This window comes from Eretmochelys imbricata, chromosome 6 (genome assembly GCF_965152235.1).
Source record: "Eretmochelys imbricata isolate rEreImb1 chromosome 6, rEreImb1.hap1, whole genome shotgun sequence".
Taxonomy (NCBI): Eukaryota; Metazoa; Chordata; order Testudines; family Cheloniidae; genus Eretmochelys; species Eretmochelys imbricata.
The window spans coordinates 59404759-59427260 of NC_135577.1; the positions used below are offsets into that span (position 1 = coordinate 59404759).

Sequence of the window (22502 nt, forward strand, 5' to 3'; positions counted from 1 at the left end):
ATGTACTGAGAGGTTTGAGGGGATGCAGCATGTGGCTGGCATCTAAAGAGTCCCTGGGCCGGAATCTGGAATAGTGGGCAGGCCCAGGTCCCCCCCACACACAGTGATGCACTGGATGGACAGTTGAACTGGCCCCCAGAAGGGGGAGCACAGTGTGTGGCATAGCCAGAGGGCTGTGTCATGAAGACGCCGTTGTGGTCCTTGGAGTGACAAAGGACCAGTAGCAGGAGTGACGGTGGGCAAGGAACACCGGGAGTGGACATACTGACCTGCGGAGCTGACCCTCATGACGACCAGCAGGAGGCGCTAGTATGGGAGTGGAGCCCCATCACAAGCACATAATACTAATCTGCAATTCTGGAAGCTGGTATCTGGCTTTCTTTAAATGATCCACCCCCCTCCCAGTAAAAGGCCTCAGGGTCTAGCAGAATGCATATAAAGATAGAATACAGGAAAGGCCTGAATTCTGTTCCACGCTCTTCCATGTTTTGGTCTTAACACTTCATAAACTTTATTCAGTTAGAGCTCACAACATTCCTGTGAGCTAGACAAATATAATTATCCTCATTCTACGGATCTAGCCATTCAAGTATTATGCTCATCGTGGTAGCTGACAAAAACAGAAGTGAAGAGACGTGCTCACAGCAAGTCAGCGTCAGCCAAGTTTACAGTTCAACTCTTCAATAAACTTCATCACAGAATCCCACACACATCTCATTTTACTCGTGTAACAGAAGTAGCAATTCTCACATGCCCCTCAGAGATACTCACACAGTTAGTTGATTTTATATTAATTTAGTATTTTGAAAAGATAACAATTTAAAGAAAAGTTAACTCCATAGTTATGGTTGTGACCTTACCTTATATTTGAAGAACCATTTTGACACACCTTCACTTACGTTTCTCAAAGCTATACCAATCTAACTAAAATTACTCATTTGCGATAAAATGGAATGGCTAACTGATTTTTATTGCCATTTAGCATCTGACAGACAAAGTTTAAGCATCCTAACACTACAAAATAAAGATTCTTCTTGAACTCAGGTGAAAGGAGGTTGTTTCTGCAGTCAAAAAACTTGGGTTTTATTTAAAATACCCCTCGAATGGCTTTCCCCCTGGTGTCTAAGTCCCAGCTGTATCAGCAGACAGCTTGTTCTCACTGGAACACATCTCTCTCCATGATTCCAGGATTTCTTCCCAATCCCTCAAGTTGGCAGTATGTCTTTGGACCACAAAAAGATCTCTCAGCCAAAATTCACTGAAAATGCCCTCTTTAGATTGTTTCATCAATGCTAAAGCATGTCATTTTAAAAAAAGAAAAAAATTCAGACCAATGGATTTATGAAGTATTTACTGGCATAAAGAAGCCACTGATGGGTAAACAGAAAGTTTAAAAAGTGTAAAGTTCTACAGCAATTTCAAAACTGAACAGGTTATTGCTATACCTGACCTCTTAGGACTAACCATTACTTGCATTAAAATGTAGGAGAAGAAAACCAAGAAATAAAGAATACAACTTACCTGGTGAACCTGAATTTCCACTTTCAGAGCCTCCTGTAGAGTCTGCAACTCCATTCTCTACCTTCTCCACTCTTTCTAGCTGTCTCTTTACTAATTCCACAGTGCCTTCAGTCTCTGGCTTCAGAAAATGAAAGTTCCTTTTCTCCAAACTTTTGCTGTAGAATAAATTTTTTATTTTATGGTTAGCAGAAGCCAGAAATTAGGCAGTTTTTAAGAAGTAGTTATACTATAATAAAAAGCATGAATACTGAAATCAACTAGACCATCTTTCATAATAGCATCTTAGTCTAATTTGCAAATGATCCTTGCAAACATAAGGAACCTAACAGCTTCCCAAAGAAGGCTTTCCTTCTAATCTTTTAACCTGACTTGGAAACTTTCTGAACGCCTGAAAATTGACATTCTTGTTCCCTGTGTTAAAGTTTGCAGGCAGACATGTTTGCCTACAAACGCTCTAATAACTTACATATTAAACTAGAACACAATGTATATTCACAGTGCTGCACATATGGGATTAAAACATATCTTCCCATGACAATCTGTCAATCTTAATAATCCACACACACCTCATGTACACATGGGAATAGCCCCGATTCAGTACTCTGTTGCACTGCACCAGTGTTAATGAGAACAAGATGAGTACGGCATTAACTAAGCTCACTAGAGTTTCAAGCAGAGGTAAACCCAGGTTACCTCAATTGATGAAAAACACACAAAAAGAGTTGGGCAATTTCCATAAAGGGCTGGGAGAGCTCAGTTAGTGGGAGAGCTGCAGAAAGGGCTTTGATTGGAGGAGGGCAGCAGGGGAGAAGCAGGCTCCTACCCTTTTCTACCCTTAGGGGTCAGCACCAGCACAACTGCACTGGTTACAGGCCACCAATTACTGAATCAGGGTTATTCCCGTGCGTAGGCAAAGCCACAGTCTCAAATGAATAGGATATTCATATTCTCTTCCTGTCTGACACAGGCTGGCTGGCCCTCTAAACGGAGATTGGCTCAGCCTGGCCTGTGATGGATCGACTACCACTCCCCACAGATAACCCTGATCATCTGGTATCAGGTGACTCCATTCAATTATCACACCCAGACAGGGAGGGAAGAGTTGGGCAATTTCCATAAAGGGCTGGGAGAGCTCAGTTGAAGAGAAAGCTGCAGAAAGGAGATTGCCTCTTATGAGGGCTCTGATTGAAGGAGGGCAGCAGGGGAGAAGCAGGCTCCTGTAGCAGAACCAGAAAAAAGCCAATCCCCAGGCAGATGACTTGGAAGTAGATTGGAAGTACAGACCCAGACTGGGGGAAAGACTGCAGGAAAGAAGCCCTGAGGGTCATCAGCTCACTTAGGAGCAGAGACTCCAGGAGGAAAGTCCTGAGGGTCAGCTTTCAGAGCAGGGCAGAAGGGTAGCCCAGGAAGAGCAGAAGACCCTTTTGTTTTTATGTTTTCTTTAGACTAGAGACTGCTACTTGACAGAACATCCCTAGGCAGGCCACTCATCTGGTATTAAAATGGACAGTCCAGCTTTTCTAGGGTTTGTCCTCTTCCAGTACTCAGATGTGATTTTGCTGGTAACAGACTTCGGACACCATTTTGAAGAGCATGCTGCTCCACCCCCACCACCGTGACCTTGCACACAAGGTCTTAAAAACAACATCCCCACGTAGCGTGGCCTCATGCACTTGCATCCAAGATCACGCTGCATGGGGGGAGCCATTTTTAAGAGAGTGCCACCCCACTCCCACGTGACATGACCTCACACATACTGTGTGTCCAAGGTTATGGTGGCGGGGTAGGCACTTGCCATTCCCGGAAGTACTGGAATGTCCAGTATTTAGGGTTGCCAACCCACCATGATTGCCCTGGTGTCTCCAGAAATTACATATTAATCTTTAATTAGAGATTGTGTCATGTGATGAAACCTCCAGGAATACCTCCACCCAAAATTGGCAATCCTACCAGTATTCCAGGAATTCATGAGTGGCCCCCCAATGTCTCCCTGAAAGAAGGTAAGCCTGTCACTTGCAAGGCTATTGTGGGGACTAAGAGGGAAACAGAGGAAGACCCAGACAGCAGGCCAAAAGGAACAAGGGGAGTGTGGTGCTGCTGCTACACTGTCCTAAAATATCTTGTTGTGGTGATGCATGCTGTTAAAACAGGTGACTCTGTCCACCCCAGATGTGGATGCATTTCAGTGCAAGTCTATGACCCAAAATTTGTAAAGAATTGAAGGAGGTATATATTAAGATAATTAGTGTTTTCCAAATAAAATAACCTAAAGCAGTTTTGCAGAAGCACAATGAGCTGTGAATATATTAATGTTGAAACCCTTTGCAGTGACTGAGCAGAACTTGGTGACATTAAAAAAAACAATACTACTACTTACCATCTTCAAAGCACTTTACAAACACGAATTAATCCTCACAGTAACTGTGAAGTAGGTAAACATTACCCATATTTTTAAAGGGGGGGAAAATGAGATACAGAGGGGAGGTTACTTCCAAAACAATGCAAAGTATCTAGTTCTGAGCCAGGATTAGGAGTTCTTGATCATCTTCTCATGCTTAGACACAATGAAGGACTCTCAATCTTAAAATTACACTTTTTTGTGGGTTTTTTTTAAGTTTTAAAAAAATATTTACTCTAAAAAATCTTCAGAACTCATTATGTATCCAATCTCTACAGCCATTATTGATGTATCAGGTGTTACAGACTACAGAATGCTAGGATATTAATATAGCTAGGATATTTTTAATTTTTTTTTAAAGTAGAAAACCTTCATAATGGAATTTTTTAAAGGGATACTGCCAATTTAGCTTAGATCATACATTTTAGCTTTCAAAAACACCCAAGAACTATTAATAGGGTGATATTTTTTAAATAAAAAATTTGAACTTTTTAATTTAAACTGGATATTCTAATTAAATTAAATACAGGTCTATTTTAAAAAATAAACCTATTTAAAATTAAATTTGAAATTATGACAGCCTATGTTAAGGTCTACATTTACTATAATACATTAATGAACGCAGTGCTGTAGCAGCCATGTCAGGACCAAGATATTAGAGAGACAAGGTGGGTGAGGTAACAGCTTTTATTGGAAGAATAGCACTGTGTAAGCTCAAAAGCTTGTATCTCACCAACAGAATTTGGTCCGACAGAAGTTATTACCTCACCCACTTTGTCTCTCTATAATCTATTAAGACCATTTAAAATTATATTAAAAAATAATATTCAAGTGGTACATGTTTATAGCTTTGAAGTTTTGAAGAAAGTCAAACCACTGAACTAGTGGTAGTCATGGTACTCGGGACCAGAGTTTGTTGAAGTGCTAAACCAGTTTAAGACAACAGTAGCCTCTTCTGAAAGCGCAGGGAAAATATTTTCTTCATGCCAGTTTAACTAGTTCAGTTCAATGACTAGTTCATTCGAAGTTAAGACACCAATTAGAAGCTGAAAAGCATGAAAGCTTGTTTTCCGCTTCCAATCCATGAGTAAAAATAGGATATGATGGAATGAGATTTACTAGCTCTAAAATCCAGAAGACATGGTGACACTAAACAAGCAGTTCAATTCACTAACTATAGATAATGCTTTGTTCAATAAATCAATTATAGTTTTAAATGCACAATTTTTTTATTTTTTTTCTTATCAAAAAGTTTATTTATTCAGCACATTTAAGGCAGAACTTTTAATGAATTAAAAAAATTAAGTTTCAGTGCATTTTTAGTTGCATTAGAATTTCCATCCAAATACAGCTTGACACAATCTCTCTCTCTCTCTTTCTCACACACACACACACACACACACACTATCTAGTAAACAAGAAATGCATTATTCACCACTTTCTAACAATCAAAAAGGTAAAAATTAGGAATCTGAATAAATGTACGTTAAACTCTAAAGTTGCTTAAATAAACTTGTGTAAATATACTGTAGCCTCCTAGTTTTCAAAAAGCAGCACCAAATTTAGTGTAACGGCTACATTTAATTGCAAATCAGCATGTTGTAATGGTGAGCAACCAGTGAAAATTAACCTCTCTTGAAGAAAATAACTGCAGTACAAATACAAAGCAAGATTAAAATCTGATTTCAATCAAAGTTTCCTGCTTGCTGTTCTAAATCATTATTAAAATCTGTGATTTAAATCACTGATTTAAATCAATCCATGCTGATTATTAATAAAGTTAATGAGTCTTATTTTAACTCTCTCCGTCTATGGCAGGGGTTCTCAAACTTCATTGTACTGCAACCCACTCCTGACAACAAAAATTATTACACAACCCCAGGAGTCAGGACCAAAGCCTGAGCCCAGCTTCTCCAGATAGCAGGGCCAAATCTGGAGCCCTACTGTCCCAGGTAAGGGGGCCAAAGCCAAAGCCCAAGAGCTTCAGCCCCAGGCAGGGGTCTGTAACCTGAGCCCCCTCACCCAGGGCTGAAGTCCTTGGGCTTTGGTTTCGGTCCCAGAAGGTGGAGCTGGGACTCGGGCTTTGGCCACAGCCCCAGACCCCAACAAGTCTGAGCCAGTCCTAGTGACCCCATTAAAATGGGGTCCCGACCAAGATTTTGAGAACCACTGGCCTATGGTAAACAAACCAGGGTTGGGAAGAAAATGAAACTGATTAAGAACAAAGTGAAATTTACTAGTCTAGTTTTGCTGTCCAAACTGAAGCAAATCACAAAAAGTACTCAGTATATAAATGAAAAGGAGTCCTTGTGGCACCTTAGAGACTAACCAATTTATTTGAGCATGAGCTTTCGTGAGCTACAGCTCACTTATGAAGTGAGCTGTAGCTCACGAAAGCTCATGCTCAAATAAATTGGTTAGTCTCTAAGGTGCCACAAGGACTCTTTTTCTTTTTGCGAATACAGACTAACACGGCTGTTACTCTGAAACCAGTATATAAATGGTGAAAATATAAGTATTAGATTTTAATTCATTCATTTTTTAAGTTTAACAGTCATTAGTTATAGGTAAAGAGTTTTTTAAAAAAGGGTGGGAGGGAGCTCTGATCATATCTCCTAGAACTGTGAATGGAAGGACCATCCATGTGTGGCTCTCCCAGCATCTGATATTGAAGAGACGGGCACATCCATACAGAGATTCTTCCACAGGTTTGTGATTCATATGGGCAAGTAGGTGGAAATTAGATGAGGTACTATACATTATTTGCCAGCTCTTGTGCTACAAACCTTAAATGAGAAAATACACCTCGAAGTTCTCTTACCCTTTCCTCAGAGACCCCACCAGGGTTCCAGAAGGACCTGTGTCCTGGTAAATTGCTGCTGATGCAATGCCAATCGAAACGCAGTACTTGGGAGCTAAGTGTGGGGGTGAATGCTGAGGTAAGGAGCCTCAGAGGCATAGGGTCCTCCACAGGCCTCAGGGAATCGACCAGACTTGAGAGCAGGCCCCACGGTCTGTGATTAGGCCAATCCCACATATCCCCAACTGGATGACATGAGGGAAACCTCTGAATGGGATTCCTCATGGAGATCTGCTCTCCCCAAACCCTTTATTGTGGGTATGACCACTGGAGAAAGAGATCTGAGCCATAATTTCTTTCATCAGCGACTCTTTAAACAACGAGAAAACCTACAAACAGCTAGTATCCTGCAATAAAATATTAATCCTTTGAGTTACAGAGGTGCAAACAGTTCACTTATATTCTACCCTATTTTACGTATTACATTTTTTTCATCTAGAAAGGAATATTTTTTCTTTTTAAACCAAGAAAAAATAGTTCCACTTTTTAGATTGCTTGCCAACCTTCTGTCCAAGAGGAATTTTTTTACAAATGAAAAAGGGACTAATACTGAGAATGTTGAGGCCTTTAACTCTAGTGGCTTATCCGTTATTGTAGCTAGCACATATTATGGTTGCATCCGATGAAGTGAGCTGTAGCTCATGAAAGCTTATGCTTAAATAAATTTGTTAATCTCTAAGGTGCCACAAGTACTCCTTTTCTTTTTGCGAATACAGACTAACATGGCTGCTACTCTGAAACCTGATATTATGGTTATGTGATTCTAATAGAGTATTAAACACTGCAGATTTACACCAGTTTAAAACAAAAAAGGTGAAAAGTAGAGGAAAAATTGAGAGACTATGCTATCAAACACAATACTCTACAGAAAAAGTAAAATCAGGTTTTACACACATGCTTTAAATTGAGTGTAAAAAAATAACAAAGCACTGGAAATATAAAGACATTATAACTACCATTAATGAGGGGCTGACAGTTCCAATTTTCATTTGTCAAATGTGTTAGTGGGGCATGAAAAGCAAAGTTCAGTTATTCTGAAAATACCCTTAACAACCTATGTGTTCAAATTTTTTATAAAGGTTAAAATGTGTGTTAGTATATGCAGTAACATGCATATGTGCAGCTAAAACGACTGGGTCATACTAAATCCAAATTTTCAGATTCAAGCATTTGCAGTCCACTGTTTTCCTTCTGAAATAAGCAATACATGCGTATGCATTACTGGCAATTAGTGCACATCACAGGTGCACTGTGGCAGGCATGAGTTCAAAGACAAAGCCAACCAAGAATTCCATCAGTCTCTCACTAATGCACAGCTTCACAGAGTGTTGCAATTTGACGGGGGTTGGGGGGTTCCGTTTTCCCCCCAAAATAAATACACGAACACCTATAATTTGGGGGGGATTTTAAGCATCTCCTTAAATTTCAAAGGGCTTTGGATCAGATTCCATATAAAAGGAGTTCTAGGTAAGCCCAACATTCACCTCACAGGGCAAGAGAAACTAGCAAGGAAAATTAACATCTTCCTCTTACCTTTCTTCCTCTTAAGTTCACTAAACTCTTGACCTTTCTCCTGCTTTCCCTCATCTCACAACCCCAGTTACTCTTTAAAAAGAACTGATTTTGGTCCAACAGTCCTTTCAATTTACTTTCAATGCCAAAGCGAAACTGGGAGTGTTAAGCAGCCTATTTTATAAAGAGAAGAAAAAAAAATAACCAGAACTGGTTAAGGGCACAAACCAGTTCTGAAAAGGTCAGCCAGACCCACAGGAAGCAGTTTAAAACTGCCACTTTTTTCCTCTTGAACCATCCTAGCTGCTGTATTGGTCAGATAGTAGCACTATTATTTTTTCCTCAAAGAAATGGAATGAGGATCCCTGAAGCAGTTCCCAATTGTTCTTTTTTAAAAGTACAATTAAAAATACATATAAAATGCTACACAGTATAAATGCTTTGCATTACTAGTAATGAAAATAATACTTATATATAGGGCTCCCAATTAACCGCAGTAAACTCATGCAATTAACTCAAAAAAATTAACTGTGATTAAAAAAATTAATCGTGATTAATCTCATTGTTAAACAATAGAATGCTAATTTAAATTTATTAAATATTTTTGGATTTTTTTCTACATTTTCAAATATATTGATTTCTATTATAACACAGAATACGAAGTGTACAGTGCTCACTTTACAAATATTTGGCACTGTCAAAATGATAAAAGAAATAGTATTTTTCAGTTCACCTCATACACGTACTATAGTGCAATCTCTTCATCATGGAAGAGAAATTTACAAATGTAGATTTTTTGTTGCATTGTTTTGTTTTTGACGGGAGTTATGTAAAACTTTGGCGCGTACAGGTCCACTCAGTCCTACTTCTTGTGCAGCCAACTGCTAAGACAAACAAGTTTGTTTACATTTACAGGAGATAATGCTGCCCACTTCTTATTTACAATGTCACCAGAAAGTGAGAACAGGTGTTCACATGGCACTTTTGTAGCCTCTGTTGCAAGGTATTTACATGCCAGATCTGCTAAGGACTTATATGCCCCTTCATGCTTCGGCCACCATTCCAAGGACATTTTTCCATGCTGATAATGCTCGGTAAAAAAATAAATGCGTTAATTAAATTTGTGACTGAACTGCTTGGAGCAGTATTGTATGTCTCCTGTTCTATTTTACCCACATTCTGCCATATATTTCATATTATAACGGTATTGGATGATGACCAGCACATGTTCGTTTTAATAACACTTTAAACAGCAGATTTGACAAAATGCAAAGAATGTACCAATGTGAGATTTCTAAGGACAGATACGGGCACTAGACCCAAGGTTTAAGAATCTGAAGTGCCTTCCAAAATCTGGAAGGGATGAAGTGTGGAGAATGCTTTCAGAAGTCTTAAAAGAGCAACATTCAGATGCAGAAATTACAGAACCCGAACCACCAAAAAAGAAAATCAACCTTCTGCTGGTGGCATCTGACTCAGATGATGAAAATAAACATGCGTTGGTCCGCTCTGCTTTGGATCGGTATCAAGCAGAACCAGTCATCATAGAATCACAGAACTGGAAGGGACCTCAAGAGGTCATCTAGTCTAGTCCTCTGCACTCAAGGCAGGACTAAGTATTATCTAGACAATCCCTCACAGGTGTTTGTCCAACATGCTCTTAAAAATCTCCAATGATGGAGATTCCACAACCTCCTTAGGCAACTTATGCCAGTGCTTAACCACTCTGACAGTTAGGAAGTTTTTCCTAATGTCCAACCTAAACCGCCCTTGTTGCACTTTAAGCCCGTTGCTTCTTGTCCTATCCTCAGATACATCCTCCTTGTAACAACCTTTTCTGTACTTGAAAATGGTTATGTCCCCTCTCAGTCTTCTCTTTTCCAGACTAAACAAACCCAATTTTTTCAATCTTTCCTCATAGGTCGTTTCCTAGACCTTTAATCATTTTTGTTGCTTTTCTTTGGACTTTCCCCAATTTGTCCACATCTTTACTGAAACGTGGCGCCCAGAAACAGACACAATACTCCAGTTGAGGCCTAATCAGTGCGGAGTAGAGCAGAAGAATTACTTCTTGTGTCTTGCTTACAATACTCCTGCTAATACATCCCAGAATGATGTTTACTTTTTTTGAAACAGCGTTACACTGTTGACTCATATTTAGCTTGTGATCCACTATGACCCCCAGATCCCTTTCCACAGTAATCCTTCCTAGGCAGTCATTTCCCATTTGGATGTTTGCAACTGATTGTTCCTTCCTAAGTGGAGTACTTTGCATTTGTCCTTATTAAATTTTACCCTATTTATTTCAGACCATTTCTCCAGTTTGTCCACATCATTTTGAATTTTAATCCTATCCTACAAAGCACTTACAACCCCTCCCAGGTTAGTACTGCAAACTTTATAAGTGTACTCTCGATTCCATTATCTAAATCACTGAAGATCTTGAATAGAACTGGACCCAGAACCGATCCCTGTGGGACCCCCTTGTTGGGTCCCCACGTTGTCCTTATTTCCCTTTTTATAGATTGGCCTTCTCCAGTCTTCTTGAATGTCTCCCATCTTCCATGACTTTTCAAAGATAATTGCTAATGGCTCAGATATCTCCTCAGTCAGCTCCTTGAGTATTCTAGGATGCATTTCATCAGGCCGTACTGATCTGAAGACATCTAACTTGTCTAAGTAATTTTTGACTTGTTCTTTCCCTATTTTAGACTCTGATCCTACCTCATTTTCACTGGCATTCACTATTTTAGACGTCCAATTGCCACTAACCTTCTTGGCGAAAACCGAAACAAAGAAGTCATTAAGCAACTCTGCCATTGCCACATTTTCTGTTATCAGCATGTACGCGTGTCCTCTGGAATGGTGGTTTAAGCATAAAGGGATATATGAATCTTTAGCACATCCGGCACGTAAATATCTTGCAACGCCAGCTACAAAACTGCCATGCGAACCTCTGTTCTCACTTTCAGGTGATGTTGTAAACAAGAAGGAGGCAGCATTATCTCCTGCAAATTGTAACCAAACTTGTTTGTCTGAGCAATTGGCTGAAATAGGACTGAGTGGACTTGTAGGCTCTAAAGTTTTACTTTTGAACAAAGTAATTTTTTGTACATAATTCTACATTTGTAAGTTCAACTTTCAGTACTTGTATTAAGTGAACTGAAATATACTATTTCTTTTGGTTTGTTTACAGTGCAAATATTTGTAATAAAAATATAACGTAAGCACTGTACATTTTGTATTCTGTTTTGTAATTGAAATAGATATATTTGAAAATGTAGAAAACATCCAAAAATATTTAAATAAATGATATTCTACTATTGTTTAACAGTGCAATTAATTTTTTTAATCACTTGACAGCCCTTTTATAGCATTTAATCTGTGGATCTCGTAAGTGCTTTACAAAGAACCTAAGTATCATTATCCCCATTTTACAGATAGGGAATCTGATACAGAGTTGACTCAATTTGCCTAATAGTCTAGCCAGTTCTGAAATGCTTGTAAGCACCCAAACAGTCTGAAAGGAACACAAGAGTTTTGTTTAAGTTCAGCCAACAACATTTATCAAACAGTTGTACTTCAAACAAAATTTCGTATTTTCTCTTCTCGCGCTGTTGCACTCCGCCACACTTCAGAACCAGTGGGGTACTGGTGGGGATCATATCTTCCCATCTGTTTCTGAGCAGAGGACAAAAAGCAGGTAGGTCTAAGCAGTGGGGTGAAGCCACAAAAGAGAGAGCTAATGGCAATTACTCCTACCTACACTGGCTCTGCAGGAATCCAAGCTCCACAGTGTGAAAGAAGGTTGAACGAGAGATGCAGCTTTTTCTACAATACTATTCACCTCATAAACTAACATTGACCATGTTCCAGAAAGGGATCCACAGGAACCAACAGCAAAGGATTTTCTCGCAACAGGACTAAAGCAGGAGCCATGCTGTCATTGGGCCACAGTGAACAGATACAGGGCCTCCCACTGAATACCCAGTATGTTTTTGAACTATCCATCTCCAAGATTTACAAGGATTTGAGGCTCCCAAATCTCCTATTACTTTCACAGGGGATGCAGTATAGACTTTTGACAGAAGTAGTGAAAAGGAACCCCAAAGGAAGATTTACCTTACAATAACTGGTGTTCTTCAAGATGTGTGGTGCGCCCGCACTGTGTGCTTTCAATAGCAGTGTCCGTTGGTCTGCACCTGCACCATGCATCTCCTCATGCTTCCATCCAAGGGCATAAACGGTGGCACAGACCAACTGCCCCCCAGGTTGACTCTACCACGAATCAGGATAACCTGATTACAGGGGAGGAGGGCAGGTTGTGAATACTCACAAGGACCATACATCTTGAAGAACTCCCGTTACTATAAGATAAGTAGCCTTTTCTTTCTTTTCAAATGGTTGTCCCTTGTGGGTATTCACTGTGGGGGACTCCCAAGGGTGAGAGAAAGTATGCTGTACCCGAACCCGAGTGGGGAATCACTGAGCCAAAAGGAGGCATCTGTGCTGAAGTTTGGATCAGTGCATAATCTCTGGTGAAAATGTGCACAGAGCCCCAGGTGGTGCCTTCGCAAATCTCCAAGAGGGGCAATTCCCTGTGAGGAAGCTACTGATATTACTTTAGATCTTGCAGATCCTGACAGTTTGAGGAGGAGGGATTTTAATAATGTCATAGAGGGAGATGCAAGAGGTTATCCACTTAGAAAGTCTGAAAAAGAGAGCTAAGAGTATAGCACAAACTTCCTCGTGGCTGGACTTTACAAAAACTAGACAAGCCATTTACAACACACACTTTGCTTCTCCACAAAAGAAAAAGGACACTAAACTCTCTAAACTACTATATGCCACAAGAGGCCACAACAGTGGTTCCCTTAACCCACCCAGCAATATTGTTAATCTATCCAACTATACTCCTAGCCCAGCAGAAGAATCTGTCCTATCTCGGGGCCTCTCCTTCTGTCCCTCCACCCCCACGAACATGATACAGTTCTGTGGTGACCTAGAATCCTATTTTCGACGTCTCCGACTCAAGGAATATTTCCAGCACACCTCTGAACAACATACTAATCCACAGAGACCTTCCTACCAAGACTACAAAAAGAAGGATTCTGGGTGGACTCCTCCTGAAGGTCGAAACAACAGACTGGACTTCTACACAGAGTGCTTCCGCCAACATGCCCGGGCTGAAATTGTGGAAAAGCAGCATCACTTGCCCCATAACCTCAGCCGTGCAGAACACAATGCCATCCACAGCCTCAGAAACAACTCTGACATCATAATCAAAAAGGCTGACAAAGGAGGTGCTGTCATCATCATAAATAGGTCGGAATATGAACAAGATCCAAAATCACTTTCTACAAGCCATTACCCTCTGATCCCACTGAGGGTTGCCAAAAGAAACTACACCATTTGCTCAAGAAACTCCCTGAAAAAGCACAAGAACAAATCTGCACAGACACACCCCTGGAACTCCGACCTGGGGTATTCTATCTACCAAGATCCATAAACCTGGAAATCCTGGACGCCCCATCATCTCAGGCATTGGCACCCTGACAGCAGGATTGTCTGGCTATGTAGACTCCCTCCTCAGGCCCTACGCTACCAGCACTCCCAGCTATCTTCGAGACACCACTGATTTCCTGAGGAAACTACAATCCATCCGTGATCTTCCTGAAAACACCATCCTGGCCACTATGGATGTAGAAGCCTTTTACACCAGCATTCCACACAAAGATGGACTACAAGCCATCAGGAACAGTATCCCCAATAATATCACAGCAAACCTGGTGGCTGAACTTTGTGACTTACTTGGGGACAATGTATACCTTCAAATCAGCGGCACTGCTATGGGTACCCGCATGGCCCCACAGTATGCCAACATTTTTATGGCTGACTTAGAACAATGCTTCCTCAGCTCTCGTCCCCTAATGCCCCTACTCTACTTGCGCTACACTGAGGACATCTTCATCATCTGGACCCATGGAAAAGAAGCCCTTGAGGAATTCCACCATGATTTCAACAATTTCCATCCCACCATCAACCTCAACCTGGACCAGTCCACACAAGGGATCCACTTCCTGGACACTACGGTGCTAATAAGCGATGGTCACATAAACACCACCCTACACCGGAAACCTACTGATCACTATTCCTTCCCACATGCCTCCAGCTTTCATCCAGACCACACCACATGATCCATCGTCTACAGCCAAGCTCTACGATACAACCGCATTTGCTCCAACCCCTCACACAGAGACAAACACCTACAAGATCTCTATCAAGCATTCTTACAACTACAATACCTACCTGCTGAAGTGAAGAAACAGACTGACAGAGCCAGTAGAGTGCCCAGAAGTCACCTACTACAGGACAGGCCCAACAAAGAAAAAAACAGAAAGCCGCAAGCCATCACCTTCAGCCCCCAACTAAAACCTCTCCAACACATCATCAAGGATCTACAACCTATCCTGAAGGACGACCCATCACTCTCACAGATCTTGGGAGACAGCCCCCCAACCTGAAGCAAATACTCACCAGCAACCACACATCACACAACAGAACCACTAACCCAGGAACCTATCCTTGCAACAAAGCCCGTTGCCAACTGTGTCCACATATCTATTCAGGGGACATCATCATAGGGCCTAAATCACATCAGCCACACTATCAGAGGCTCGTTCACCTGCACATCTACCAATGTGATATATGCCATCATGTGACAGCAATGCCCCTCTGCCATGTACATTGCTCAAACTGGACATCACATGTCATCACAGAATCAGAAGTGTAGGACTAGAAGGGACTTCAGTAGGTCATCTAGTCCAGCCCCCTGCACTCAAGGCAGGGCTATGTAATAACTAGACTATTTCTGACATTTGTCTAACCTGTTCTTTAAAACCTCCAGTGACAGAGATTCCACAACCTCCCAAGGCAATTTGTTTCAGTGCTTAATCACCGTGACAGAGAGTTTTTCTTAATGTCCAACCTAAACTGCCCCTACTGCAATTTAAGCCCATTGCTTCTTGTCCCAGCCTCAGATATTAAGGAGAACAATTTTTCACTCTCCGCTTTGTAACAATCTTTTATGAACTTACTTGATAAGTTATATCCCCTATCAGTCTTTTCTTCTCCAGACTAAACAAACCCAATTTTTTCCATCTTTCCTCATAGGTCATGTTTTCCAGACCTTTAATCATTTTTGTTGCTCTCCTCTGGACTTTCTCCAATCTTTCCTAAAATGTGGTGCCCAGAAATGGACACAGTACTCCAGTTGAGACCTTATCAGCATGGAAAAGAGTGAAAGAACTGCTTACAACACTCCTGCTGATACATCCCAGAATGATATTCACTTTTTGTGGAACAGCGTTACACTGACTCATATTTAGCTTATGATCCACTATAATCCCCAGATCCCTTTCCACAGTACTCCCTCCTAGGCAGTCATTTCCCTTTTTGTTTGTGTGCAACTGATTGTTCCCTCCTAAGTCGAGTACTTTGCATTTGTCCTTATTGAATTTCATCCTATTTACTTCAGACCATTTGTCCAGTTTGTCCACATCATTCTGAATTTTAATCCTATCCTCCAAAAATCACTTGCAACCCCTCCCAGGTTGGCATCATCTGCAAAATTTATAAGTGTACTCTCTATGCCATTATCTAAATCATTTATGAAGATATTGAACAGAACAGAATCCAGGACCAATCCCTGCAGGACCCCACTGGATACACCCTTCCAGCTTGACTGTGAACCACTGATAGCTACTCTCTGGGAACAATTTGCCAACCAGTTATGCACCCACCTTACAGTAGCTCCAGCTAGGCTGTACTTTGCTAGTTTGTTTATGAGAAGGTCATGCGAGACAGAATCAAAAGCCTTACTAAAGTCAAGATATACCAGGTCTACCGCTTCTCTCCTATCCACCAGGCTTGTGAGCTTTCATTGACAGGATTTGACACAATTTAATCTTGACAAATCCATGCTGACTGTTACTTGTCACCTTACTATCTTCAAGGTGTTTGCAAATTGATTGTTTTATTATTTGCTCTATTATCTTTCCAGGTACTGAAGTTAAGCTGACTGGTCTGTAATTCCCTGGGTTGTCCTTGTTCTCCTTTTTATAGATTGGCACCATATTTCCCCTCTTCTAGTCCTCTGGAATCTCTCCCGTCATCCAGGACTTTTCAAAGATAATTGCTAATGGCTCGATATCTCATCAGTCAGCTCCTTGAGTATTCTAGGTTGTCAGGGCTTGATGAAAAACATCTTTAAGACATCTAACTTGTCTAAGTAATTTTTAACTTGTTCTTTCCCTATTTTTAGCCTCAGATCCTACCTCATTTTCCACGGGCATTCACTATGTTAGATGTCCAATTGCTACTATCCTTTCTGGTGTAAAATTAAACAAAAAAAGGCATTTAGCAACTTCTGCTGTTTCCACATTTTCCATTATTGTGTTTCTCCTCCCCGCACCCAAATGAGTAATGGGCTTACCCTGTCCTTGGTCTTCCTCTTGCTTCTAAATGTATTTGTAGAATGTTTTCTTGTTACCCTTTATGTCTCTAGCTAGTTTAATCAAGGTTTCTCAGTCCACTCTTGGGGCAGGGCACAGGCGTACGCCAGACTACTCTGGCAGGTTCCGTGATAGCCTCATTAATTGGGAGAATTTTACTTTAGATGGATCCATAGGCTGAAGTATGTCTAGGATCTTGAGAGTTAAATCCTGGACCTCCTCCAGAGAACTTTGGAGAAAGTGTTTGCAATCCTTCAGAGAAGGTCCTAGTATGGATTAAAATTGTCTGGAGAAGAGGGAGAGGCTGATGATACTGCTTCATCTGAAAAGGACAAAGAATACTACTGGTACTGTTGGTACTCCATCAACTGCTGCCATGAAGACTGTGCTTCTTTTGCTTGGTGGTGACCATTCCTGGGTGCAGAACTCAGGATCCTAACATTCAGATGCCCAGAAGTATATTCCAGGGGGTCCAATAAGGTTGATGCAATGGATATAGTGGAACAGAGGTGGCTCCCATGGTGGGCATCACTGGTCCCTGGGCCAGAATTTCTGTTAACAAGGGCAGGGAGGTAGAGTTGATCTGAAAGCCCTGCCTGGACTGCTAATCCTCCATCAGCTAACTGGAGAGCCGGTTGGTACCGGATCATATTCGTCCAATGAAGAGGCCTCCTCATGTTTCATCGTTGGGGTATCATGGAATTTGGTTCCATCTGATCAGAAGCAGGAGCAGTAGGTGGGAGAGAAACCGAGCCTGAGCCTCCAGGTCCTGGCTAAGCCTTGGTACCAGCAAATGTTGGGTAGACTGATGGAGCAGGGACCTCCTGCAACAGTTTCAGCTCTGTGAAAATCAGGAACTCCAGGTTTGCATAGATAGCCAAATCCTCCAGGAAAACATATCAAGGACCTGCCTGAGGTGAACTGTCCAGGGCTTTGTCAGGGCCATCAATTCTGTCTTAGAGACTGAAGTCTGTGCATGGTCAGTAGTGTTGGAGAAGGGGAGAACAGTCCCTCCTATCTATATGAGGCACAGGAGTTGTTGATGGTCTTTCCATGTGGAGATTTGGGCACAGTGAGCTCCTGGTACCATCAATGTCTTCTTTGCTGTACAAGCTTCAAGTGCTTTCATCCCGGGATACAGATCTCTGGCAGTGCCAGGGAAAGGGACAAAGCAGGCATATTTTTGGAGGATTTATGCAGGAATTTGTTCCTCTTCTTGTGGGAAAGTTTGCCATGGTCCGTATCGTGTTTCTGTTTCATGGAGTTCTTGTGTTTGGGGGAGAACTGAAAACCACCAGTACCAAAAACCAGCAACGTGCTGCCTGGTGGTTCCGGATGAGAGGAAGCAGAATGGGAGGGGTCCCAGATCCTAACAGGGCCTTGTGTAAAGCTCCACAATGTGCTTGTGGAGCCTGAAATCACAAGCTTGTCTGATACATGGAGGAAAGGCATGGCAGATACTGCACTTTGAGGGAGACATGCGATTCCCTGAAGCAGCACAAATTTCATGAAGATGATCACTAGGAAAATCCAGGGGCATGCCAGGCAAGCTTTGGCACTTGGGCATAATTGATGCACTGAAGAAAAAGGGAGAACTAGAAAGAGAAGACCCCCACCCCATCCCCAACTAACAAGCACTAAACTTTGCTAACTAACTAGGAATACTTTTTATAGTATTTACACAGACTCAACTAAAATGAACACCAAAGAAAAGAAACTGACACAGGAGGTTCCATCCCCAACCATGGGTGACAGAAAAAGAAATGGGGATCAGGCGGTCCATACCAGCATTTATGCCCTCAGAGGGAAGCACTAGGAAGCACAGCTTCAGATGAGCTGGTATAGCTATTGAAAAATTTCTGGTCCTGAGCATACAGAGCATGTGCACACCCACAGTGAACGCCCACAGGGATAGCTCTTGAAGAAGAACTAACAGTTTCCTTTCCTTTCCTTTCCTTGCTGACGAGGTCGGAAAGTTCTGAAAGCTCCAGATGAGGCCCACTATAGTTTGGAAACGAGCGTCCGGCAGGAGGGCTCAAGCCTGCACGGAGTCCAGAACTGCCCCGATTAATTCTATTCTCTGGGTCGGTTCTAGTGTCAACTTTGCCACATTGAGAAGGAAGCCTAACCGACGAAACGTGACCATGACCAAGCGAAGGTGGGACTGTACCTGTTCTCTAGTGCGCCCCCAGATAAGCCAGTCGTTGAGGTAAAGGTATACCTGCAACCGCCGTCGACGAAGGAAGGCCGCCACGACTGCCATACATTTGGTGAACACTCGGGGGGGGGGGGGCATAGAAGTGGAGGAAGTGTCTGTGCGCCGGGTGAATCTCTATGTGGAAATACACGTCCTTCATGTCAAGGGCAGCGTACCAGGATCCAGGGAAGGTATAATGGTGCCCAAGGAGACCATGCGGAACTTCAACTTTACCATGAACTTGTTGAGTCCAGGCAGGTCCAGAATGGGCTAAAGCCCGACCTTTGCCTTGGGGATTAGGAAATATCGGGTGTAGAGCTCCCTACCCCTTAGCTCCCTCGGAACCTCCTTGATCGCCCCCATGGTGAGGAGCGTCTGAACCTCCTGAATAAGGAGTTGCTCGTGAGAAGGGTCCCTGAAGAGGGACAGGGAAGGAGCGTGGGAGGAAGAAAACCGGAGAGAGTATCCCGCTTCCACCGTGCGGAGGATGCAGTGGTCCATGGTTACGTGAGACCAAGCATGGTGGAAACGGGATATATGATTCAAGAAAGGTGGGGTAGGATCCTGAACAAGGTCTGGTATATCGTCCTCGGGTGTCCCTTCAAAAGGCCTGATTTGAGCCGGATGAAGGCTTGGTCGGGCCCTGGCCTTGTCCTGATGGGGGGTTGGAGGGCTTCCTCCTCCCATTATGTCCCCACCACCTACAGAAATCCTGCCTTGGCCGAGGAGGATACAGGCACTCTTGTGACTGCTGAGGCTTTAAGGGGTTCCACTGGGTAGCCAGTGTGTGCGTGCCCAGGGACTTCATTATTGCCCTGGAGTCTTTAAGGCTTTGTAGCCTCGAATCTGTCTTTTTCAAAAACAGGCCCTCTCCATTAAATGGGAGATTCTGCAGTGTCTGCTGAAGTTTGATGGTAGGCCAGAGGCTTGCAGCCAGGAGATACACCTCATGGCGATCCCTGAGGACAAAGTACGGGCGGCGGAGTCTGCAGCATCCAGCAAGGCCTGCAGCAAGGTCCGTGCCACAGTTTTGCCCTTTTCCACCAAAGCCCCAAACTCCTCTCTGGACTTAGGAGGTACTAAATCCTTAAATTTCAGTATGGAGTTCCAGGAGTTAAAATTGTTAAAATCAGCACCTGCTGATTAGCGATCCTGAGCTGAAGTCCCCCGCAAGGAATAAACCTTGCACTCAAATAAATCAAGGCGCTTGGCATCCTTTGATTTAGGTGCTGGAGCCTGCTGGCCATGCCATTCTTTTTCGCTCACTGACACCACCACAAGTGAACAGGGCTGTAGGTGTGTGAACAGATAGCCATACCCCTTTGAGGGGACAAAGTATTTCCGCTCCACTCCCTTAGCAGTCGGGGGAATGGATGTATGAGTTTGCCAGATTGTTCTGGCGGTGGTTTGGATGGTCCAAATAAGGGTAGGGCCACCCTCGATGGAGCTTCAGCGGTCAGAATATCCACCATAGGGTCCTCCATCTCTACCACCTCCTCCGCCTGCGGGTTCATATTCCATGCCACCCTGCGCAGGAGGTCCTGGTGGGCGCGGAGGTCTATCGGAAGGGGACCCGAGTCTGGAGTTCCTGCCACTGCCTCGTTGGGTAAGGAGGAGGAGGCAGCAGCAGCCATGGGGCAAAAGAGGGTCACCTAGGGCCTCTTGTGGTGTGGGCCCAGCTGTCCTGTGCCCATGACCTCATTGCCCAGGCCAGGAATCGGTGTTGGAGGAGGTCCTGAAGCGGGCAGAGAAGCCGTCATGGTCTCCATGCCTCCCGGGGCAGGCCGACTGGCAGTAGCCTCTGGCACTCGCGGCTCGGACAGGGCTGATCGAGAAGCCCCAGACGGAGCACCCTGGGCCTGGTGGTATGCCCAGGGAGTCCAGAACGGCCACTGAGCAGCCCCTTGAGCGGGACCTTGCTCCTGTGCCTGCCAATGTCCAGTCCCTGACTCCAGGTGGCTGTGGTTCAAACGTCGGCACTCCGAGAAACGTGACCCTGCCTCTGATCCTGAAGAACAAGAGGAAGAACGTGAGGGCCATGGTGGTGCCGAGCGGACCTGCGCTGAGCCATGTCGATGAGGCGATGGGGAGCGGTGGCGCAACACTGGGGAGCGGTGCCGGGACCTGGACCGGTACCGGGACCTGGACCTGGGCCGAGATGATGACCAGCGTTGAGAGCAGCGTCAGGTCTGGGATCTGCTCCTCGACGGTGACCGGTGGGCAGAAAGGTGCCAGGAGTCAGAGAGGTGCCGCGAGTACGACCAGCGCTGCAAAGGAGGTGTCAGGACTGCGAGCGGCGACGGGAGCAGGAACGGTGCCGAGAATGGGATCGGTGCCACGGCTCGACCGATGGTGCCAACAGGTGGATGAGTGCCATCTTGCCCCAGGATGGTGCTGCACGGACAGGCGCTGGTGCCTTGGCTTGAGGCTGAGGGGATACCATCGTGGCAATAAGATCCCTTGCAGCTGCAAAGATATCTGGGGTGAACGGCAACTGGACCTCAACCATGCTGCATGTCGGGGAGTCCAGGGGCACCGGACTCAACAGCTTGGCCCTCAGGGCCGGAGTCAACGGTGCCGAAGCTGTAGGTGCTCCCCTGTGGGATGCATCTCCGCAGGTGGTTCCAGGGAAGCTGGTCTCTGCGGAGGTGGGCTAGCCTTTTCCAGCTTCCAGTGCCGCTTCTGGCCAGGAGAGTGCCAGGCCGATGATGTAGGTTGCGGTGCTGGGGAGTGCCGGTGCCGCGGTCTCTGTCAGAGTCCGACCGCGGTGCCGCTCCTACAGCTGCCGCCGGGGCACTGCGCACTGAGGCGCTCTAACTTGGATTCCAACTCCTGATCAACCCCCTGGAACCCCAAAACAGATCCCGATACCTGGAATTAAGCCTCAGCCCAATTCCTGACTGTCTGGTTCTGACCCTGAGTTTGACTCTTGACCTTCATACTGGCTCTGACCCCTGTATTCAGTTCTGAGATCCCAAACTCCTGCCACCAGTCCCACTTACCCTCACCCAGGATCCTTACAAAATCATTTTAAGCACTATTGTCTTTACATTTTAACTAGTTATTTAAATCAGATGCCTACTGGACCTATAAAACTACTGGAATTTTAGGCCCCAATCCTTCAAACTGCACAGTGATCCTTGCACGCACCAGCATTTCACTGGCACGACTGGGACCTTTGTTAGCAACATTTAAGTTTTAGTCAGTTTTTTAACATTGTTCCTGTATGCAAAACTGGACAGGATTTTGGCTCCAGTGAAACATCAACACTTCTTGCTTCATTTATGGATGCTAGCTCTTAATAAAAGTATAGTGTACATTCTGGATTATTGCTTATCTAGCATCAAGAAAGCTTTACTTGTCTAGCAAAAGGTACTTACCAGTTCTGGAAAACAGATTTTCCCCTTCAGTTCTCTAGCCCCCCCTACAACAAAACAAAAACAAGACAATAATCAGATAACATTTAAGTTGAGTTTGGAACAAAAAGAAGGGGGGGGGGAG

General features: G+C 43.7%; 1 protein-coding gene across 5 annotated transcripts in view; it reads right to left on the reverse strand.

The window, feature by feature from the left end:
- PHF21A (PHD finger protein 21A) overlaps window positions 1–22502 on the reverse strand; it is a 245567-nt gene that overhangs the window by 174159 nt on the left and 48906 nt on the right. For 4 of the 5 annotated variants that reach the window (XM_077818598.1, XM_077818594.1, XM_077818597.1 and 1 more), the window contains exons 2-3: window positions 22382–22425; window positions 1522–1676 (exon numbers count right to left, since the gene is read on the reverse strand). In XM_077818598.1, the coding sequence (XP_077674724.1) occupies window positions 1522–1575 (54 nt within the window). In that variant the 5' untranslated portion in view covers window positions 1576–1676; window positions 22382–22425. Of the gene's footprint in view, window positions 1–1521; window positions 1677–12413; window positions 12485–22381; window positions 22426–22502 lie in introns of those variants that run through there. The other variant, XM_077818596.1, reaches the window with a different exon arrangement.